Genomic DNA, 20,011 nt, shown 5'->3' on the forward strand with positions numbered 1-20,011 from the left:
CCAAGCTGACGGGCTGTGGCGAGTTTCTGCTTCTCTCCGTGTCTGTTACTTAATTTTTTTTTTGGGGGGGGGGGGTTCAGACCCGGCGAAGCACAGGGGTTATTCCTGGCGGTGCTCGGGGGACCATATGGGATGTCGGGGATCGAACCCAGGTTGGCCACGTGCAAGGCAAATGCCCTCCCACTGTGCTATCACTCCGGCCCCTGTAGATTCTTAAATGAATCTTCTCTCAGGAACTTTATTTAGTTCTTTTTCTAGGCACCAGGGGGTCCCAGGAAAAAAACACCAAATTGTGGGAGGGGGGCACTGCCGTTGCCTTGGGACGGTGAGGAGCTGGCCGGAGGCTCGTGCAAAGGCCACAGAACCGGGAGCTGTCATGCCCCCCCGCCCCCCGGGATCCCCAGCTCTGCCAGGTGTGGCCCAGTAATGCAGGAAGAGGAAAGGGAATTGGCTTCGTGTCCGTGACGTGGCGCCTTCTCGGTGCTCCCATCGAGGGCCCTGGCTGCCCCACATTCGCCACGGGCACGCTGGCACGAGCCTCGAGGGCCCTGCAGGGCCCCCCAGGGCAAGCCCCCATCTCTGACGTTACGGCAATGCTGGGGGACCTCGGAACAGCTACCCTTGTCTCTAGAGAAACAAGCCACTGCAGGCTCGTCCCCATGTCCCGGGCAGCAACACGGTGGGACCCTCATTATGGCCTGCGGCGCCCGGGGTCCACCCACGGTGCCATGCACACGCGCACGCACGCGCACACACACACACACACACACACACACACACGCTCCATCCGGGGCCTGCCCACAGTGCCCCCCCCCACACATACACACATGCTCCGTCCGGGGCCCGCCCACAGTGCCCACCACCCTGGGTGCACCCCAAGTGCTGGCAGTCAGGTGGCAGTGCCCTGGGCACAGTACCCGTGTCCTTGAGCCTCACTGCTGGCCCAGCCTGCCCGACCCCATCTGCAGAGCCGTCAGCTGCTTCACACCCCAGAGGTACCCCGAGTCCCGAGCCGACACCTTCTCCCACCCCCTGCCCCACAGCCCAGCCACCCCCAAGGGCTGAGCTTCCAATCTTTGGACCCCCCCGGGGAAAGGGAGAATGTTCTGGAAGAAAGAGCTGCACTGGGTCATCCTGGATACCATGTGAGGAGCTGGCATTCGGACCCCAGGGGTGTGCCCTGCAGGGTCCCCCTGAACTGTCGGGATGGCACCCCAACAGTCTGATGCCCCGCACGCAGGACGCACCCCGTTTCACAGCTGGGTAGACTGAGGCAGAGAGAAACGCAATCGCTCACTTTAATAACAGCGTACAAAATCTAGGGGGAGCCCCAAAGGGGCCCTGTTCCCGGAGCCCAGCGCCACAGTTTGGAGCGTGGAATGAAGCCGACAAGCCCCTCCTCCTCCCCCTGCCCCCCTCCGCCCCCAGGGAAGCCTCCATGTCCCATCACGGTGCTGGGGCCGTGGGGACGCCTGGTGCTGCGGGTGCCTTGGCCGCCAGGATGGGCGCCCACCTGCCGGCCGCACCCCCGGGTCCTGTCTGCCTGCCCACTAGGCTGAGAAGTGCGCCCGCGGCTGGCCTGCCGCCCGGCGCCCACTGTCCTGCCCGAGTCCAGGACGCGGTCACAAGCAGGGGCCCGGCGCCCCAGCTGGAAGGGGGCGGGGGGGGGCTCTTTGGCTGGAAGCGAAGGCAGATCCCTGGGCGGCCCGTCCATCCGTCCGTCCGTGCGGGGACAGGCGTCATGGTGGTGCCGGGCACACGGGGGCAGCCGGGCCAGAACCCTCGCCCCAGGGCGCCCTGCGGGGCCAGACCCCGTCCCCCTTCCCCCCTCGTGGCTACCGGTCGGGCTGGTCCTTCTGGGGGGACGACGGGTCCTGGGGGCGGCGGCAGGCGTGGGAGCAGAGCCAGCAGGAGAACGAGGCACTTTAGTTTGGGCTGGTGTTCGTGGCGGGGGCCCTGGCCCCGGGGGTCGGGGGGCCCTGCCTGGCCCCGGCGCCGGCGCCGGGTTGTCACAAGAGCCCGGTGGCGGTGGACAGGTAGGCACTTGGCAGGGCGCCCGGGGCCGGCGGGCTGGGCTAGGTCATCAGGATGGGCTTCTGCCGGACCTCCAGGATGTCTGCGGGGACAGGGCAGGGACGCACCGGGCTGAGACAGCCGCATCAGTCCCCCCACCCTGCACCCCTGCAGTGGCCACATAGCTCTCCCCCCACGCCCCTGCAGTGGCCACATAGCTCCCCTCCCCCCTGCGCCCCTGCAGTGGCCACACAGCTCCCCTCCCCCCCGCGCCCCTGCAATGGCCACATTGCCCCCCTCCCCCCGCACCCCTGCAATGGCCACATTGCCCCCTCTCCCGCTTCAGTGGCTACATCACCCCACCCCATGCCCCTTCATCGGCTGCATTGTTCCCCCTACCCCTGCAGTAGCCGCATCAGCCCCCTCCCTCTGTGACCCTGCAGCATCCACATTACTCTTCCCCCTGCACCCCTGCAGCAGCCACGTCGCCCCATTCCCCCTGCACCTCTAAAATGGCCACATAACCCCCCTCCCCCTGCACCCCTGCAGCGGCCACATCCACATCGCCCCCCCCACCGCCCCCCTGCAGGCCTCACCTGTCAGGATCCGGGGCAGCGGCAGCGTGACGTAGGTGAGGTGCGCATAGAGGAGGAAGTTGCCCTCGGCCCGGCTCAGCTTCAGCCACGAGCCCACCAGGGAGCGCCCCGTGCCCGACAGGGAGCGGGAGCGCAGGTTGGTGGCATTGTGGAGGTCAGCTGCGGGGGGCCGCGGGGACGGCGGGGTCAGCACCCGGCGGGCTCCCGGGAGGCGGGGACCCCACTCCCCGGACCCACCCGAGAGCATGTGGTTCCTGCTGTCCCGCCGCCCGGGTGCCGCCCGCGCCCCCGCCGCGCATGCGCGGTCACCTCCGCCGTCGCCCTCGCGCAGGAACTCCTCGCTGTCGTTGGCCGAGTGTGACTTCTTCATCTCGGCGATGCGGTTCCGCGGCACCTTCCTCTTGAGCGACGGCGAGAAGAACGTGGGCCGGCCGCTGCGCTCGGGAGTGGGCGGCGTGCTGAAGGAGGTCACCTGGGGACAAAGGGCCCGTCACCGCGCGGCCCGGTGGAGTCCGGGCTGTCCCCGCCCCCACCACCCCCCGCAGACACCCCACCCGGCCCCGGGGCGGGCAAGGGGACTGGACGGGAAGGACGCGGCCTCCGGGGCCACTGCGGGAGGCTCTGCCCGAGGCCACGCTCACCCGTTTCTCTGCCCCCCGCCCCGCCCCTGCCCTCCCCTCACCAGCCTCCCCCCCCGCCCCCCCCAACACGGCCACCTGGAGGTTCTGACCACACCCGTTGGCACCAGCTGCCCTCCACACCCACCCCCGGCTGGCAACCCGGCCCTGCTCTCGCGGAGCTCACAGTCTGCGGGGCAGCAGGGGCACAGACTCAGAAAGCGACAAGCACACACGGTTACACATCAGTTGCCAAGACAGAAGGGGGAAGGAGGACGGGATACAGGGGAGCACAGAGGCAGAAGGGAAGAGACGGCATGGGGAGAGTAATCGGGGGAGGCTTCCCGGAGGAGACGCCGCTGGAGCTGGGTCTTGAAGGACGAGTAGGAGTTCGCCAGGTGAAGAAGGGGGGGAAGGGCGTTCCAGGCAGAGGGAACTTGGCCCATCTCCTCCCTCCTCCCCATGCAAACAAGAATCTGAGGAGCGAGGTGAGCTCGGACGGACACTTCGGGAGCCGCCGGACTCCTCGTCACGGCTCCGACATCCAGCCGAGTCGCGGCGGCGCTGGGCTCGACGGCGGGGAGTGTGTCAAGAGATAAAAAACAAACACCAGAAACCACAGTACACACAGAACCCGCATCTGCCCTGTGGGACAGGACCACAGACGACAGCACAGGGGTGGGGGCTGAGCTCACGGCCCCCCACGTGGCGGGGGCGGCCTGGGGGCCCTCCGGTGGCACCGGCAGGGCGGGAGGGGCAGCTGGTCTGTCCACCGTGGCCCAAGGTGCAGAAACTCGGAGCCGGGGGGACCGAGGCAGCTCCCCCGACGGGCCCCCCGCTGCCCAGGGCAGTGACCGCCCGCCCCCAAAGCGGCGCCTGTTGGTTCTCCTCCGTCTCGCCCACCCGCCCCTCGCAGGAAGGGCCAGCAGGCAGACGGACAGACGCCCTGGCAGCCCACGCGGTGGGGGCTTCCGGGAGGCGGGGCTCAGGCCGGGAAACAGGCACCTGTGCCCGCCCCGGAGGGTGGCGCTGGGGCCGCTGTTTAGGGTCAGGGAAGCGGGCACCCCCCAGACGGGTGACAGACGCCGGGCTCAGGGCCTCGGTTAGTGAAGGGGCCAGAGCCCCCCGGGCCTCATTCGAGTCCTGCTGGTCACTTCCCCAGGGGCCGCGCACGGGGGCAGCTCAGGGCCACAGAGGTGAGGGTGGACACCACGGGCTCCAGCGGGCAGCGGGAGGGGCCCCGACACCCACCGCCAGCCCTCCTGCCCGGGCCCCGGTGCCCCGCGCCCTGCTCAGGGCTCCCATGCCAGGCACGGGGGGGCGCGGGAAGAGGTGGGCACAGTGGCCAGGCCCCAGGAAGAGCGAAGCGAGCAGCCCCGGGCCCAGCACCTCACGCCCGTCCCCCAGGAAGGTGGTCGCGTGCCGGGCAGCTCCAGCGAGGCCGGCCCCCCGGGGGTCCCCACCAATCCCGCTGGGCTCCGGGCCCAAGTCCGGCCGTGCTGTGCGGCCCCGGGCGGGGCCCCTGCCTCTCTGAACCTGGACGTGCGGGGCTGGGCCCTCCCCAGGCCCTGCAGCCCGTACCGGCTCGTGCATGGGCGAGGCGGGGCTCGAGTCCTCCTCGGTGCCACAGGGGGACGTGTCTCCCGTGGACACGCGGCTGACGGCCATCTCGGCGTGGCCCTTGCCCTGCGGCCCCTTCATGCGCACGAACTCCATGTTGTTGTACTTGTAGAAGCCGAAGGACATCTTCTGCGCCATGCGGGCAGCCACGCTCACCTGCGGGCAGGCGGGGGTCAGGGCGGGCGCGGCCCCCGGGGAGGGGGGCGGGAGGGACCCGGGGCCGCCCCCGGGGCCCCACTCACGCGGTTGTCGTACACCTTCTTGAGAGCCTCGTAGCGGATGGAGCCCTGGAAGATGACGCCGCGGAATGTGCTGCTCTTGTCGCTGGCCACCAGCTCCACGCACACCATCTCTCCCTCCCCCACCGTCATGTCGCTGAACACCTGGGCGGGCGGCAGCGTCAGCACCCCCGTCCGGAGGGCGCCCCGGGGCCCCAAGACCAGCCCCGCCCGCGGCCGCTCAGGAGCCATGGTCCTCCACCCCGGTTCCCTGCACTCCTTCTGGAACCTTCCTCCCTCCCCGACGGGTGCCCGTCCCCGCTGCCCGGGCCCAGCTGCCACCCGGACACGGAGGAGGCCCCTGAGCGTGTGCCCGCTTCTCCCCAGGTGTCAAGCCTGCCTCGCAGGGTGGGGGACCCAGCGGGGAGCCCCCTGCACCCTGCCCTCGGGGCCCCAGAGTCCTTCCTGGGGCCCCCACCCGGCCCTGCCACAGCCGCAGGGCGGGCTCTGGGGGCTGTCCTCTCTGGGGGAAGCTCACGGCCTGCACAGGGAAACTGAGGCTCGCCCTCAGACCACACCCAGTCTGTTTTGTGCCGCTTTGGGGGCTCGCGGCTGACGCCTGGCGGGGGTTGGGGACCAGAGAGGTTTGGTGGGCACGCAGCCCAGGTTGGCTGTGTCCAAAGCAGGCACTTGACCCGCAGTCCTCTTTCTCGGGGCCCCGTAACTGACTTTCTGGCGGGTTACTGAGGTGCTCACTCAGAGCGTCACATGTGCGTGGTGAGTGCCCTGATACCCCTCTCCCCCCTCCCCCCCACCACCATCCCCGGCAGCTCTCCGAGAGCGGGTGAGGCGTGAGGGGCACACGAGCCACGACCGGAGGAAGAAGGGGAACGCGGGGCGCACCTCCTCGAAGCTGTCAATCATGAAGAAGATGTTGGGGTAGCTGATCTTGGACTCCTCGCCCTTGCTGTCCATCGGGTGCTTGCTGGGGGACGCGAACACTTGCTGGAATGAGCATTAATTTCCCCCTGTGGACACGGCCAGCAGCCGGGGCTCCCGCGCGCCAGGCGACACCCTGAGCCACGTCTCTGGAGAAGGACGCTCCGTCCACTCTGCCAGGCAGCGGTCGGGGGCCGCCAGGGTCACACCCAGAGGCCCCGGGGATCAAAGTCTGGGCCTCACACACGGGAGGGTTATACCCCCAGCTCCGAGAACGGCCATTTCGGGAAGGAGTGAGGCACCACTCCCAGCCCAGGGCCCCCGCAGGAGCGGGACGTGATGGCCAAGAGCCACAGAGGCCACGCAGCTCCGAGGCAGGACAGATCCAGACGGAATGTTCTAGAAGGTGCTGCTGGGAAGCCCAGGCTCTGTGCCCGTTGGGTGTGTGCAGACGGACCCCCAGGGAAGCGAGGCTCAGAAGCGAGAGTTGCGGGCCCCCCCCACCCACCTGCGGCAGCCCGGGCCCCTCACCTGGGATTTCTTCTTATGGATGTGGATGTCGCCGCCCTCGGCGCGCGTGCACACCGCACAGGTCACCATGTAGTCCAGCTGCAGGAGAGAGGGAGGGAGGAGCTGGCGCCGGGCCCCGCCCCCGCCGACACCCCCCTCCGCCCCTCCCCCGTCCCCGCCGCGCACCTTCTGCAGGATGAGGTTCAGGCACACGCTCTCCTCCCAGTCGATGTCGGGCTCCCCCAGGCCGGGCAGCTTCTTGGAGTCGCGCCGGTACACCTCCACCTCCACCTCGGGCTCCTCGGGCTGCGGGCCGGGCAGGGCGCATCAGCAGCTCGGTCCCCGCGGCCGGCATCCCCGGGGTTGCCATGACGACGCCGGCCCGCTCCGCAGCCGCAACCGGGCGGGTTGCCGCAGAGTGCCCGCAGTGCGCAGGCGCAAGGGTAGCACCGCGCATGCCCGCGGCGGGGGGTGGGGGCGCCTTTCCCCGCCCAGAGGGGGCAGGGCGGGTCCTGCGCACCCTCTCCCGCGGGGACCGCCCCCCACAGCACCTCCATCCCCGGGGCGCCGGGCGTCGCCTGCGCGTGCGCCCCTCCTGCCCACGGGCGTCCCCCCAGAGCGGCTCATCGGCCCACTGCTGAGCTGACCCCCACCCCGGCCATCCCTGATGTCATGTCTGGCTCCTGCTGGCCCCGGGGCAGCTGGGGTGTCACGGGCTGTGATGCCCGCTCCGACCGTCCATGGCCCCCGCCCCCCTTTCCTGCTCCGGGCTGGGGGAGGGGCGCATTTGCTTGCACACACACACACACACACATACACACACACATATACACACACACACACACACACTCCCACACACACCCCCAGGTCGTGGAACATTCTGGCACCTTGTCGCTGGATGGCCATCTGCTCCCAGGTCCCTCTTGCCCCCACTCTCCCCAGTTCCAGCTCCAGGACGGCTATTTGGGGGTGTGGGCGTGGCTGCCCATCTCGGGGGCACCAATGCACTGAGGGCCCAACACGTTTGCCAGCATCCCGCCCCCCCCCCAGTGTGCACAGGGAAAGCCCCCCAACCTGATCCGTCGGGGGAAGGGGTGAGCAGGAGAGCGGGTCTCTCGGCTCGTCTCACGGCCCAGGGTGGGCCCCAAAGGTGCAGGCGCCACAAGACCTGTTCCCCCCCACCCCATCTACCCCCGGGGGCGGCCCTCATGGGCACCTGCCAGCCTCCAGCTGCGTGTCCCGGTCACGGACGGCCTGCCTGCTGGGGAGCCGTGTGCCCACGCCTCAGGGCACCTTGCTGGGGAAGGGGCCCCATGCCCACCAGGAGTGTAGACAGTTTGCAGAGGCGCGGACGCAGAGTGGCCCGGCCCGACTCAGGGGCTGCTCTGCCAGGGAGCCTGGTCCTGTCTGCAGGGGCGAGGCCCAGCTAGGGGCACCTCATCCTCACTGCCACCATCCCCACCCCCACCACCCCTCAGCCCCCCTCCCCGCCCTCCCCCCACCCCCATCACCGCATCCTCCTCATCCCCATCCTCACCCCCACCCACCCATCCTCATCCTCTCCCCCACCCTCACCCCCTCCCCATCCTCACCTCCTCCCCATCACCCCATCCTCATCCTCTCCCCCACCCTCACCCCCTCCCCATCCTCATCCTCTCCCCCATCCTCACCTCCTCCCCATCACCCCATCCTCATCCTCTCCCCCACCCTCATCCCCTCCTCATCCTCTCCCCCACCCTCACCCCCTCCCCATCACCCCATCCTCATCCTCTCCTCCACCCTCACCCCCTCCCCCTCCTCACCATCACCCCTCCCCGGTCGTCCCCACCATGGCCACAGTCATCACTGACATCATCGCCACCCCAGCGATGACCGCCCCACCCCCACCCCCAGCAGGGGGCCCAGACTGCCCAAACCTGGGCTCTGCTGTCCTCTGCTGATAGAGAGGTGCGGCCACTCCCCCGCCCCCCTGGCCTCCGAGGGGCACCTGTGACGCAGAGGTGGAGCCCGGGCCGGGGGACCCCCACTCCCGGCCGCTGGTACCCCACCCCCCCGACAGGGCCGGCCGGGGGTGGGGGGGGGGCCGCGGCCACTCACCTTCCCGCCCTCGCTGGCGCCCTCGCTGCCCGCGTAGCCCGGCCGGCGGCGCACGTAGAAGAGCATGTCGTCCTGCCGCGGCGCCCACTTCTCCATGAAGTAGGTGGAGAACATCCAGGTCCAGAAGACGATGCGGTCATCCTTGAAGCAGCCTACGGGCGGGCGGGCGGGCGGGGGGGGTGTGAGCGGCCGGCGGGGCCGTGCGGGCGGGCGCGTGACCTTGAGCCCCCCGCCCCGCGCCCGCTCCTCCGGCCGGGACTCACCCGCGGGGCGAGACCCCTTCTCCCGCACCCCCCTCCCCGCCCCGGGGGCGCCCCGAGGGGCTCACGGCCGCCTCCGGGGGGGCCGCCCCGTGCCCCGGCCGGGCGGCGGGCCTGAGCCCGGCTCCCGGCGAGCGGTGCGGAGCCCACCCGGGCCCGGGATGAATCAGCAGCCTGGGTGGGAGAGACCCGAGGAGAGGAGCGGAGAGGCGACGTCACGGCTGGGGGCTGGGAGCTGGGCGGCCCCTGCGGGGGCCGCGGCGCCAGGCCCCGCCCCCTCCCGCCTGGCCCCGCCCCGTCCTCTAGGCCCCGCCCCCGGCTGCGGCAGTTCCCACGGAGACGCGGCCTTAAAGGCGCAGGCGCCCAGAGCCGCCGCCGCGCAGCAGCGGCCAGGCCGGGACCGCAGCGGGTCCCCAGGGCTCGGGGCACCGGGCAGGCAGCCTGCGTCTCCGAACCCGGGTCCTCTCCGGGTGCGCGGGAGGGGTCCCGGCAAGGGGCTCCCCGCGGCACAAAACCCCAAGCCGCAGAGACGCTCCAAGGTGGGGCGCTGCTTTCTCTGGGGAAACGCGGCCCGTGACGCCCCTCTCCCCCCAACTCCCCCACTCCCCCCCACCACCCCCCCCCCCCCCCGTGCTCGGTGCTTGGGTGCTGGCTGGACCCAGGGGGCAGGGGGAGCCGCCCGGGCACGGGCACGGGGTCCCGCGGCGCCTGCCTCCTCCTGTTGCAGGGAGGGCCCAGGCCTCCCAGAGCCCTGCCCTCCCCTCTGCCCTCCCCCCTGCCCTCTGCCCTCAGCTCTCTGCCCTCCCCTCTGCCCCAGGCTGCCTGCTGGTAACTGAAAAGAACCCAAACATTCCAGGAACAGCCACCTGCTGTCAAGGGCCCATCACACCTGAGGATTCACTGGTCCAGGTCCCAGGGCTCAGGCCACACCAGGGGTGCCCACGCCAGGGGTGCCCACGCCAGGCAGTGCCCATGCCAGGGGTGCCCACACCAGGTGGAACCAGACTCAGCCCCGTCTGCACCATCATTCCAAGTCCCAGCCAGGACCCCCACAGGCCCTGCCAGGTCCTGGTGAACAAACGTGGTGGCCGGGTCCCTGGACCACCCGTCTCATACTGCCCACCAGGGCCTTACATGCCTGGGCACTGCCGGGCGCTGAAGCCCCAGACCCCGGCCCGGCCGTGGCCCCTTCGTCCTGCTGGTACAGTGATGGCGGCGACGTCCAGACACCCAGGGCTGAGGGTGAGGACAGGGCTCGGGCCTCAGGGCGCTGGGGCCACCCCCACTTCACAGAAGCAGCAAAGCGGCCAGGAGCTGCCCAGATGTGGGCCTGGGGGACAGCCGGTGCCCCTGGGCACACAGCAGGAGGGGCAGAGAGTGGGTGGGGCCCAGGCGCTGGGGTGGCCCCTGCCAGGGGCCCCTAGCCCCATTCACAGAGCTGAGGAGCACTCCCTAGGCAGGTCAGGACGGCTGTCCCAGGCCCATGGACTCCGCACACCCCCAGGGCCGTCCTCGGGGCCCCCACCCTGCCCCAACCCACACAGCGGACCCCTCGCTACCCCGCACCACAGTGACAGACCACTGCCCACCCCCAAAGCCCCCTGATGGTTCCAAAGCCCACGAAGCACGGCCTGACGGAACAGACCCCCGTCCCGACAGGACAGACCCCACCCCCCATCCCGGACAGGCCCCCTCCGGTCCCCACCCTGGTGGCGCCCCCTGGGGCTGCCCGTGACCCCACCCAGCTCGGGCTCGTCTGTTCCTGCTCTCCATCCAGCCCCCACTGGGGGCCGTGGCGCAGGCCGCGGGGGACCTGGACTGCCCCTAGCACATCTTCCGGCCGCACTGGCACCGCGCTGCCCCCTGTCCCGGTGGGGTGTCGGGTGCAGGGACGGGTCTGGGTCACCAGTGGACCCGCTGCCCACGGCGGTGCCAGGCCCCCGGGCTGCCCAGTGCCCTCGGCGAGGGCCGGCTCTCCTCGCCCTCGGCCCAGAGGAGAAGCCGGGAGGGCGGGAGCAGGACTGTGCGCCCAGCAGGGCTCAGCCTCCCCTTCCAAGGAGGTTCCGGCAAGCCCTGGGCGCCCCCCGCCCCGTCTCCGGCTTGGAGGGCGGGGGGGCCCCCCCAGGGTGCATCTGCACACACCCCAGGCGTCTGTCCCTGAGCTGCAGCCAGGGGCCACCCGAGATGGTCCCCCCAGCCCCTCAGGGGTCACCCCTGAGCACAGAACCAGGAGCGACCGCTGAGCACCGCTGGGTGTGGGCCCAAACAGCCCCCCAAATGCGGGCCAGGGCCATCGCACAGCAGGGAGGGCGCTGGCCTTGCATGTAGCTGACCAGGGTTCAATCCCCGGCACCCCACACGGTCCCCTGAGCAGCGCCAGGAGGGATTCCTCAGCTCAGAGCCAGGGGTGGCCCCTGAGCATCACCGGCTGTGGTGCCGAAATGAAATAAGACAAACGAGAATCTGAACTAACTGAGCCCGGGCCGGAGGGAATGCGTGCAGGGTGGAGGCAGGCCCGACGGCCAGCCCCAACCTCCCTGAGCCCGGCACCTGCGGGGGCTCTAGCAGCCCCCCAGAAGCTTGCCAGACCCTGTCCCACTGGGCACACTGGCTCGAGGCCGCACAGAGCCCCGGGCTCGGCCCGTTCTGTCTGACCCGAACCACCCCCAGGTCTGACAGCGCCAGTGTCCTGCAGGCCCCCAGCTCCCGCCCGGCGCCCAGGCGCTCCCGGGACCCCCTCCCAGGCGGGGTCTCCCTCCACGCAGCCCCGCAGAGAGGCCTGCCTGCACTGGGCCAGGGAAATCAGAAGCCCGGGGGGCGCCCGGGGAACCCCAACGTCGCTGAGCCTGAGTAGCGCCACGTCCTGGGCTCCTGACGTGGAACCGGCCTGCAGCCAAGCTCCCCGCACCCATGACACCTTCCAGCACCTTCCTGTCTGCAGAGCCGCCTGGAGCCGTGCCAGGCCCGCATGGGGCCTCTGGGCTGCCTCTCGGTTGGCTCTGGGGCCCCTCCCCGGGGTGCTTGGGGGAACGTGGTGCCAGGGACGGAACTTGGGTCGCACCAGCCTCTCGGGGAAGGCGCCGGCTCGTCCTCCTCTGCTGGCGAATCTGTTTCCTGCGTGTTCAACACGTTAAGATAAGGGCCGGAGCGACAGGGCCGCGGGAAGGCCGCTTGCCTTGCGGCAGCCGACCCAGGCTCAATCCCCGGTATCCCCTAGGGTCCCCCGAGCCCACCAGGAGTGATTCCCGAGAGCAGAGCCAGGAGAAATCCCTGAGCATCCCTGGGTGTGACCCAAAAAAGCAAAAAAAGAAAGAAAAAGTTAAGATTTAAAAAACAAAAAAACCTCTTTTCATTCCAGTGCAGTTAATTGGGAAAATGCTTTTGATGCAAAGTTCTTCAGGGACCAGAGTGACAGTATAGGGGGAGGGGGGTGTTTGTCTTGCACCCAGATTCGATCTGGCATCCCATAGGGTCCCCCCGAGCACCACCAGGAGTAATTCCTGAGTGCAGAGCCAGGAGTAATCCCTGAGCATTGCCGGGTGTGACCAAGAAGCCAAAATTTAAAAAAAAAAAAGTTATTTAAAACACAAAAAGCAGGACACACAATTGTACATACATAAATATTTCAAAGAATGCCCAGCAAACCTCCCCGCCAAAAAACACCCCAAACAACTTCTTATAAATGCCTTTTAGGGACTGGAGTGATAGCATAGTGGGTAGGGCGTTTGCCTTGCGTGTGCCCAACCCGGGTTCAATCCCCGGCATCCCATATGGTCCCATAAGCACAGCCAGGAGTAATTCCTGAGTGTAGAGCCAGGAGTAACCCCTGAGCATCACTGGATGTGACTCAAAAAGAAAAAAAAAAAAAAGATTTTTGGGGCTGGAGCAATAGCACAGCGGGTAGGGCGTTTGCCTTGCACGTGGCCAACCTGGGTTCGATTCCCAGCATCCCATAGGGTCCCCTGAGCACCGCCAGGGGTAATTCCTGAGTGCAGAGCCAGGAGTGACCCAAAAAGCAGAAACAAAATGCCTATGGTAAGGCGGCCAAGTGGTGGGACAGCGGGGAGGAGGGCGCTTGCCGTGCAACCGGCCAGCCCGGGCTCAACCCTCACATCCCACAGGGTCCCCTGAGCCTGCCAAGAATGACCCCTGAGCACAAACCCTAGAGTAAGCCCTGAGCACTGCCGGGTATGGCCCCCCGAACAGAAAGCAAACCAAAACAAGGCTAAGGGAAAAAAGAAAAAAAATCACAGATGTCAACGGAGAAAAAGGGATAGGCTCGCGGTACAGTGCTCGCCCAGCCCCAGCCCCAGGCCCAGCCCAGGTGCTGAGTGTACTCCCCACACACACTCAGGGCAACAACAAAAACTAAAATGAAAAATCATCCCTCGCAGGGGCTGGGGGAGGATGGCCGCAAGGCTCAAAGGGCTGGGAGTGGCCCGGAGCACTGACGGGTGGAGTCCTGAAGCCGGGAGGAGGGGAAGCCTAAGAGAGGCAGGAAGGAAGGTGGCCGAGCCGGGGGCAACGACTGCCCCTGCTCCCACGTCCCCAGTCTCGTTTCTTTCCTTCTTGGTTGGTGGGTCACACCCGGCGATGCTCAGGGCTTACCCCTGGCTCTGTGCTCAGGGCGGTGCTCGGGGGACCCTAGGGGATGCTGGGGATCGAACCCGGGTCGGCCACGTGCCAGGCAAGCGTCCTCCCCGCCGGGCTGTAGTTCTGGGCCCCAGGCCCGTGCGCCAACAGGAGGCCGCGGGGTACGGCCACGGCAAGAGCAGCGGCCAGACTTGCGGGGGGTGGGTGGTCAAGTGACCTCCCTGGGGCCAGTCCCGGGTGCGTGCTGCAGGCGGCATGAATGGGCCTCTGTGTGACCAACAGGCCTTCCATTCTGGGGCTTCCGCGCCTGGGAGGCACCGCAGCCCCCGCGGCGGGGCGGCTCGAGGCCCCACGTGTGCACCCGCAGGCCCTGGGCAGCCCGGGGTTCCGGGACCCTCACCCCACCCTGATTCCCGCTGGACTTGGAAAGAGTCAGGGGTCCCCAGCCAGACCCCAGAGTCTGTCACGCGGCCCCGAGAGCACCTGACTGTCGGCCTCTCCCCCTCCCACCCAGCCCCGTGAGGAAGCACCCCAGCCTCACACAGAGCCTCGCGGTTCCCCTGGGGAAACTGAGGCCCAAGCCTGAGCAGCCCCGGCTGGCCCAACGGCCCCGACCGGTTTCCCAACCGCACAAGGCCGGCCTGGTGCCCCAGACCAGGCCCCGTCTGGCAGGCGGCGGGCACCCAGCATGGGACGGCCAAGGGGGGGGGCGCACACCGCAGGGCTCCCGTCTTCTCCCAGTCCCCCTCCACAGCCACCGCTCTCTGGGCACAGTGGGCCACGGCCCCCCGCCCCGGGGGTCTCAGCAGGCACTCCGCCAGGTCCAGGCAGGGCCGCCCTGCCCCCACCTCCCCAGGGCAGGGCACCCCCCCTCCCCCCCTGCACCCCGCGGGGGCACGCGGGCTCCCCAGGCCGGGTTGGCATCGGGAGCCCCGCGGGCAGGGAGTGCGGGCGAGGGATGAGCTCATCGGCTGCCGCGGCGCCTGACTCACAGCTTCCCTGACACATGGGAAGCTGCCGCTCCGGGAACGCCACCCCCGCCCCGCGCCCCGCGGGTCAGCAAGGCGCCCGCTCTGCCTCCTGCCAGCCTGCGGTGGGACACGGGCGACTCGAGAAGCCCACGCGGCCCGGCCACGGCCGCCAGGGAGACCCGGAACCCAGGACAGAGAGCCGGGCGCCCGTTCATTCATTCATTCATTCATTCATTCATTCATTCATTCCTTCGGCTGTCCACCCGAAATTGCTCCTTTATTCCCTCACCCCTCACTTCATTCTAGGTACCAGCTGGAATCAGGCTTCTCTCCTGCCCCTCACAGGAGAGCCCCTCACCCCTGCAGGCTCTCAGCCCCTCACCCCTGCACAGCCCTCAGCCCCTTCACCCCTGCAGGCTCTCAGCCCCTTAGGCCCTGCAGGCTCTCAGCCCCTCACCCCTGCACAGCCCTCAGCCCCTTCACCCCTGCAGGCTCTCAGTCCTTCACCCCTGCAAAGCTCTCAGTCCCTTCTGTGCATGCAGGTCCTCAGCCCCTCCACCCATGCAAGCTCTCAGCCCCTCCACCCCTGCAGGCTCTCAGCCTCTCACCCCTGCAGGCTCTCAGCCCCCACCCCTGCAGGCTCTGAGGCTCTTGACCCTGCAGACTTGGGGTTCCAGCTCGACAGCCAGAGAGCTGATGCTGATGCAGCAGGAGAGCGGGGCTGCGGGTGCCGCTGAACTGCAGGCAGACGCCCAGAGGCACCTGCACCCACACGAATGCTGGCACAGGTGCTCCTCCAGGGCCAGGTGGCCACTGGGACACGTGTTCCAGAACCAGGGCCAACTGCTGACCCCACTTCCCCCATGAGAGCCAAGAGGGAGCTCCCCCAGCCCACCGGGGACACGCAGACCCTCAGCCCAGACAGCAGAGCCTGGCCACAGCCGGGGCAGAGCACCAGCCCTGCTCCAGAGGCAGTGGGCCCAGAGAGGTGCAGCCACTTGCCCACTGCAGCACAGCACTCAGAAACGCTCTGAACCTCGGCCTCTGTCCTGGCCAAGCGAGCATCAGACCCCACCTGGGCCCCTCCTCCACCCCTTCCCAGGGGCGCCTCCCACATCATGGCCAGTTTCCCCGCCCTGGGTGCGGGAGAGGAAGCTCTGCAGGGTGACGTGGGGGCAGAGACCCTGGGAGGGTGGGCAGGAGGGGCGGGGAGGGAGGGGCGACACCCTGAGGGACCCCCACAGGAGGGACGGGAGAATGCAACACGCGGGTGTGCTCAGGATCTGAAGGTGTGGGCAGCGAGGGCGGCACGAGGGACCCAGCGGGCGCCCCCCGCCCCCACGGACACTCAGGCCCCAGACGCAGAGCCAAGAGCCACTGGGCCCCGCCCCACACCCGAGACCCCACCCCAGGGCCTGCCCCGCCCCCGGAGCAGACACCCCAATGCCCCCACGGGGGGCTCAGACACCCCAATCCCACCCCCAGGGGGGAGGCTCTCGAATACCCGCAGCCCCGACCCCGGGGGGCTCAGACACCCCCAACCCCGCCCCCTGGGTGGGCTTCAGGTAGCCTCGGCCCCCAGGGCTGGCAGGACGTATCACAGGTGAGGGGAGGGGCCACGTTTCCAAGCTCTGTCAGGCCCTGCGAGGGCCAAGACTGGCACCCCTGCCTTCACGGGCCCCCACTGGGGCCAGGCGGTACCTGTCCGCTGGGCAGGGCCCCAGCGGCAGCGACTGACTTCCAGGCCCGCCGAGCGCTGGCCCCTGACCCTTCCCAGGCCCGAGGCCCCAGCGCCCGCCTGCAGCACGGCTCACCTGCGGCCTGCAGGCCACCTGGCCGCCACCCGGCCGGCTCAGTGCAGGCTCCCTTCAGAGTCACCTGCCACCTGCTCGCCCTCCCTGGGCCCACAGGCCTGGAGCAGGTGCCCGTGGACAGTCACACGCTCGCCTCCCGGTCATGGCCAGGGCAGTCCCCTCCCCGGTAACGCACCCAGCCGCCTCCGACCCTCACCAGCGCCCTGTGCGACCGAGGCTCGAACTCAATACCTAGGGGACACTGTGGTGGACAGGGAGTGGACAGGAGGCGACAGTGGGCGGGGAATGGACGGGAGAAGGAAGTGGACAGGAGTGGACGGGAGGCGGCGGTGGACGGAGAAAAAAAATGAATAAATCAAACCCTCTGGTCACGGACGAGGGCTCTGTGCCGAGAGCTCTGTGCCGAGAGCTCGGGCCTGGCGCCTGCACCCACCCTGACGTCCTGCCAGCGGGCGTATTTCTCTGGGCACCCCGGGCCCCACCAGAGACGAGGCTCCCGGGCCCGGACGATCCCGCCCTTCCTTCCTTCCCTGGGATCCGTCCTCGGGGTCACCTCTCCCGGGTCACCTCTCCCCTGCTTCTGGGCACCTCGAGACTTGGCTGGGGTGACGCCAGAGGGCGCGAGGGCCACCCAGCCCGCAGGCCTGCCCCGGTCCTGACCACAAGAGCGCCCCGGTGGGGGCCGGTGGGGCGGCTGTGGCTGGCCTTCCGGGCAGAAGCATTGAGGTCGGGACACAGGGACTGCGAGCGCGATGGGGGAGGGGCAGGAGAGGGGACGGACCGGAGCCCGCCCGGGGCCCACCTGGGGCCGCACTCCGCGGTGGCAGCTAGACAGGTGCAGCCAGGCCCAACCCGGGGCATGCGGGGGGCACGGGGCCAGGACAGGCCGGCTGGGGGCCGCTGTGCCCCTGCTGGCTGTCTCGGGGTCCCCTTGGGCCGGGTGGAGACAATTTTCCACTCGGTCTCAAGCTGGCCAAGTGTCCCGGAGGCGCCTGGCCTGTCAGTCAGGAGAGGCGGGCCCCAGAATGGCCTCAGGCTGGCCTGGGGCAGGACCGGGGGACAGGGGAGGGGGCTCTGTGGTCAGGCAGGAGAAGCAGGTGTGGGGGGCGGTGAGCTGCCTGCAGGGTCCCCGCAGCCCCCTCCCACGTCGGAGCCAGGTGACCCGAGGGCTCCCAGCTCTGGGGAGCGGCCGGGAACTCAGGACCCTCCACTCAGAGCGACACCAGGACCCTCTCTCGGGGCGCCTGGCCTGCCGCCCCCCAGCCCGGCTGCACCCCGAGGAAACTTTCACCGGGGACCGGGCTGGGGAGAATGTCCCGAGCTGGCCTTTCCGGAAAAGCCTCCCCAATTTTCAGTTCCTCTCCTGACCCGGGCCAGGATGCAGCTGCCCGGGGAATGACCATCTGGGGGAGGGGGGTCATCTGCTCCTGCAGACTCAGTTTCCCCCAAGGTGAAAGGAGACTGGGAGGAGCTCCTGCAGGGATGCCCAGGAGGGACAGGTGGGCACCAGAGACCAGATGGACATCAGATATCAGACAGTGGGCAATAGACATTAGATAGTGGACATTAGACAGTGGGCATCAGACATTAGACAGTGGGCATTAGACCTTAGACCGTGGGCATTAGACCTTAGACAGTGGGCATTAGAAACTCTCTCTGCTTCTTAGACTCTCTCCCTCCGGGCAGACACAGAGGTCAGGACACAGGGAGTGTGGGTGGGATGGGGGCCACCCCCGTGTGTCAGGGAGGACAGGGAGGGGGCAGGAGAGGGGACCGGAGCCCGCTCGGGGTCTACATGGGGCCGCCCTCCACAGTGGCAGCAAGGCAGGTGCAGCCAGGCCCAACCTGGGGCACACGGGGGGCACGGGGCCAGCACGCCCTCCCCGCCTCTGTCCTCACCCCTCCCAGCACACACCTTTGATGCTGGCCCAGGGCCCACCCCACCTGGTGGGGAGCCAACAGGAGCCTTGGTTCGGGGAGGGAGATACAGTCCGGCCAAGGAAGTTTCACGAGGTCCAGACTCACCTGCCCCCAACCCAGGGCGCTAAGCCCTCTCCCCAGACACCCCCCCTCCTACTCCCCATCACCTGGGACCACTCTCCCCCCACCCCGGCCTGGGAGCAAGATGCTCTAGTGGGACAAGACCCTGGTCTGGCGGGGTTTCCCCACACCCACCGCTGTCCCTGCAGCACCCGCTGAGGGGAACAGCTCCCCCCCTGCCCCGAGTCCCCCCCAGGCGGGGGGGGGGGGGCGGGGGGGGGGAGTGAGGACGAGGTGCGCACGAGGTGCGTGCGGGAGGCTGAGAGCCGGGTATGAAGTCATTCTTGCAGGAAGGAGGGAGGGGTCTGGGGCCGCGGAGAACATGACAAACACGGAGGGGAGGGGTCTCGCGCTGGGTAAACTAGCTCATTCCCAGCCCCCAGAGACCCCACCCAGGCAGACCCAGACTCCTTAGAACAATACCGCGCCCAGAGCGGACCCAGCCACGAGGTGGGTCCAGGGGGCCGAGGGCCCAACAGGTCAAAGCCCGCGGCGTGGGGGGTGCGGGAGACAAAGGCGGCGCCCGACGCGGGGGAGCCCCCCGGCCCGCCAGCTGGGCGAAGGGGGTCCCCGGGTCGGGCGCGCGATCCCTGCGGCCGCGCTGGGGGTTCCCGCCGCTGCGGGGAGGGGACGGAGCTGGCGGTGCCCGGGGAGGCGGGAGCGGGCGGACAGACAGCGGACGTGGGGACGGCCGGCCGGCGGGGCACCGGACCAAACGCCGGGACAGACCAGGAGCGCCGGCCCGGCCCGGCCCGGACCGGCCCGGCGCGGGATCCGGGGGCGAAGGCAGGAAGGGACAACACGCAGGCAGCCCGGGGACAGCGCGGGCACCGGCCCCGCACCCCGCACGGACCGGCCAGCACCCGCGCCCACGGCCCGTACCCGCACCCGCACCCCGCACGGTCCGGCCCGCACCCGCACCCGCACCCCGCACGGACCGGCCCGCACCCACACCCACGGCCCGCACCCGCACTCGCACCCACGGCCCGTACCCGCACCCGCACCCCGCACGGACCGGCCCGCACCCGCACCCGCACCCACAGCCCGTACCCGCACCCGCACCCCGCACGGACCGGCTCGCACCCGCACCCACGGCCCGCACCTGCACCCGCACCCCACACGGTCCGGCCCGCACCCCGCACCCACGGCCCGCACAGACCGGCCCGCACCCCGCATCCCGCACGGCCCGACCCGCGCCACTCACCGAGGCCGCAGACGTCGCGGCGCAGGTGCAGGCGCGCGCGCTCCTCCGCTATGGCCCGCAGCATGTGCTGCAGCGAGCGCTCCTCGGCCTCCGCGGGCTCCGGGGACGCGGCGGCGGCGAGGGCGGGCGGCCCGGCCCGGAGCCCCGCGGGCGCGGGCGCAGAGGCGCAGGCCCGGCCCGGCGGCCGCGCGGAGGCCATGCCGGGCCCCGGCTCATCGCCCGCGCCGCACCCGCGGGGGCCCGCGGCGCGCCCCGCCGCCCCCGCCCCGGCGCCGCCCGCCGCGAGCACCAGTGAAGCCACAATCCGCCTTTGTGCGCGTCGCCGCCGCCGCCGCCGCCGCCGCCCGCCGAGCCCGAGAGGCGAGCGCACCCCCGCGCCCCGCCGCCGCCCGCGCGCGCCCGCCAGCCGCCGCCCCGCCCCGCCCCGCCCCGGCCCGGCCGCCCCGCCCCGCCCTGCACCCGGCTCGGCCCCGCCCCGCCCTGCGCTCGGCCGCCCCGCCCCGCCCCGGCCCGGCCCGG

The 20,011-nt window shown here is 69.9% G+C and overlaps 1 protein-coding gene across 2 annotated transcripts; it reads right to left on the reverse strand.

The window, feature by feature from the left end:
• Positions 1-1,280: 1,280 nt before the first annotated feature.
• On the reverse strand, positions 1,281-19,644 carry KIAA0930 (KIAA0930 ortholog). 2 transcript variants are annotated; one of them, XM_055142502.1, is made up of 10 exons: positions 19,493-19,644; positions 8,611-8,762; positions 6,700-6,819; positions 6,535-6,612; positions 5,968-6,069; positions 5,089-5,229; positions 4,808-5,002; positions 2,919-3,081; positions 2,610-2,768; positions 1,281-2,116 (listed from the first exon to the last, which is right to left on the reverse strand). In XM_055142502.1, exons 1-10 carry the CDS (start codon positions 19,554-19,556, stop codon positions 2,076-2,078), a joined length of 1,215 nt encoding a protein of 404 aa, XP_054998477.1. In that variant the 5' UTR covers positions 19,557-19,644; the 3' UTR covers positions 1,281-2,075. The 2 variants fall into 2 exon arrangements, with proteins under 2 accessions (XP_054998477.1, XP_054998478.1); XM_055142503.1 differs by lacking the exon at positions 19,493-19,644 and adding an exon at positions 8,874-9,014.
• Positions 19,645-20,011: the final 367 nt, after the last annotated feature.

This window comes from Sorex araneus, chromosome 6 (assembly GCF_027595985.1).
Source record: "Sorex araneus isolate mSorAra2 chromosome 6, mSorAra2.pri, whole genome shotgun sequence".
Classification (NCBI taxonomy): Eukaryota; Metazoa; Chordata; class Mammalia; order Eulipotyphla; family Soricidae; genus Sorex; species Sorex araneus.

Coding starts and splice junctions, on each gene's coding strand:
- KIAA0930 (XM_055142502.1), bottom strand. CDS start 19,556: ATGCTGCGGGCCATAGCGGAGGAGCGCGCGCGCCTGCACCTGCGCCGC. Junction 3,082..4,807: donor CCTCGCCCATGCACGAGCCG/GTACGGGCTGCA, acceptor CTTTGTCCCCAG/GTGACCTCCTTCAGCACGCC. Junction 2,769..2,918: donor GCGCGAGGGCGACGGCGGAG/GTGACCGCGCAT, acceptor GGCCCCCCGCAG/CTGACCTCCACAATGCCACC.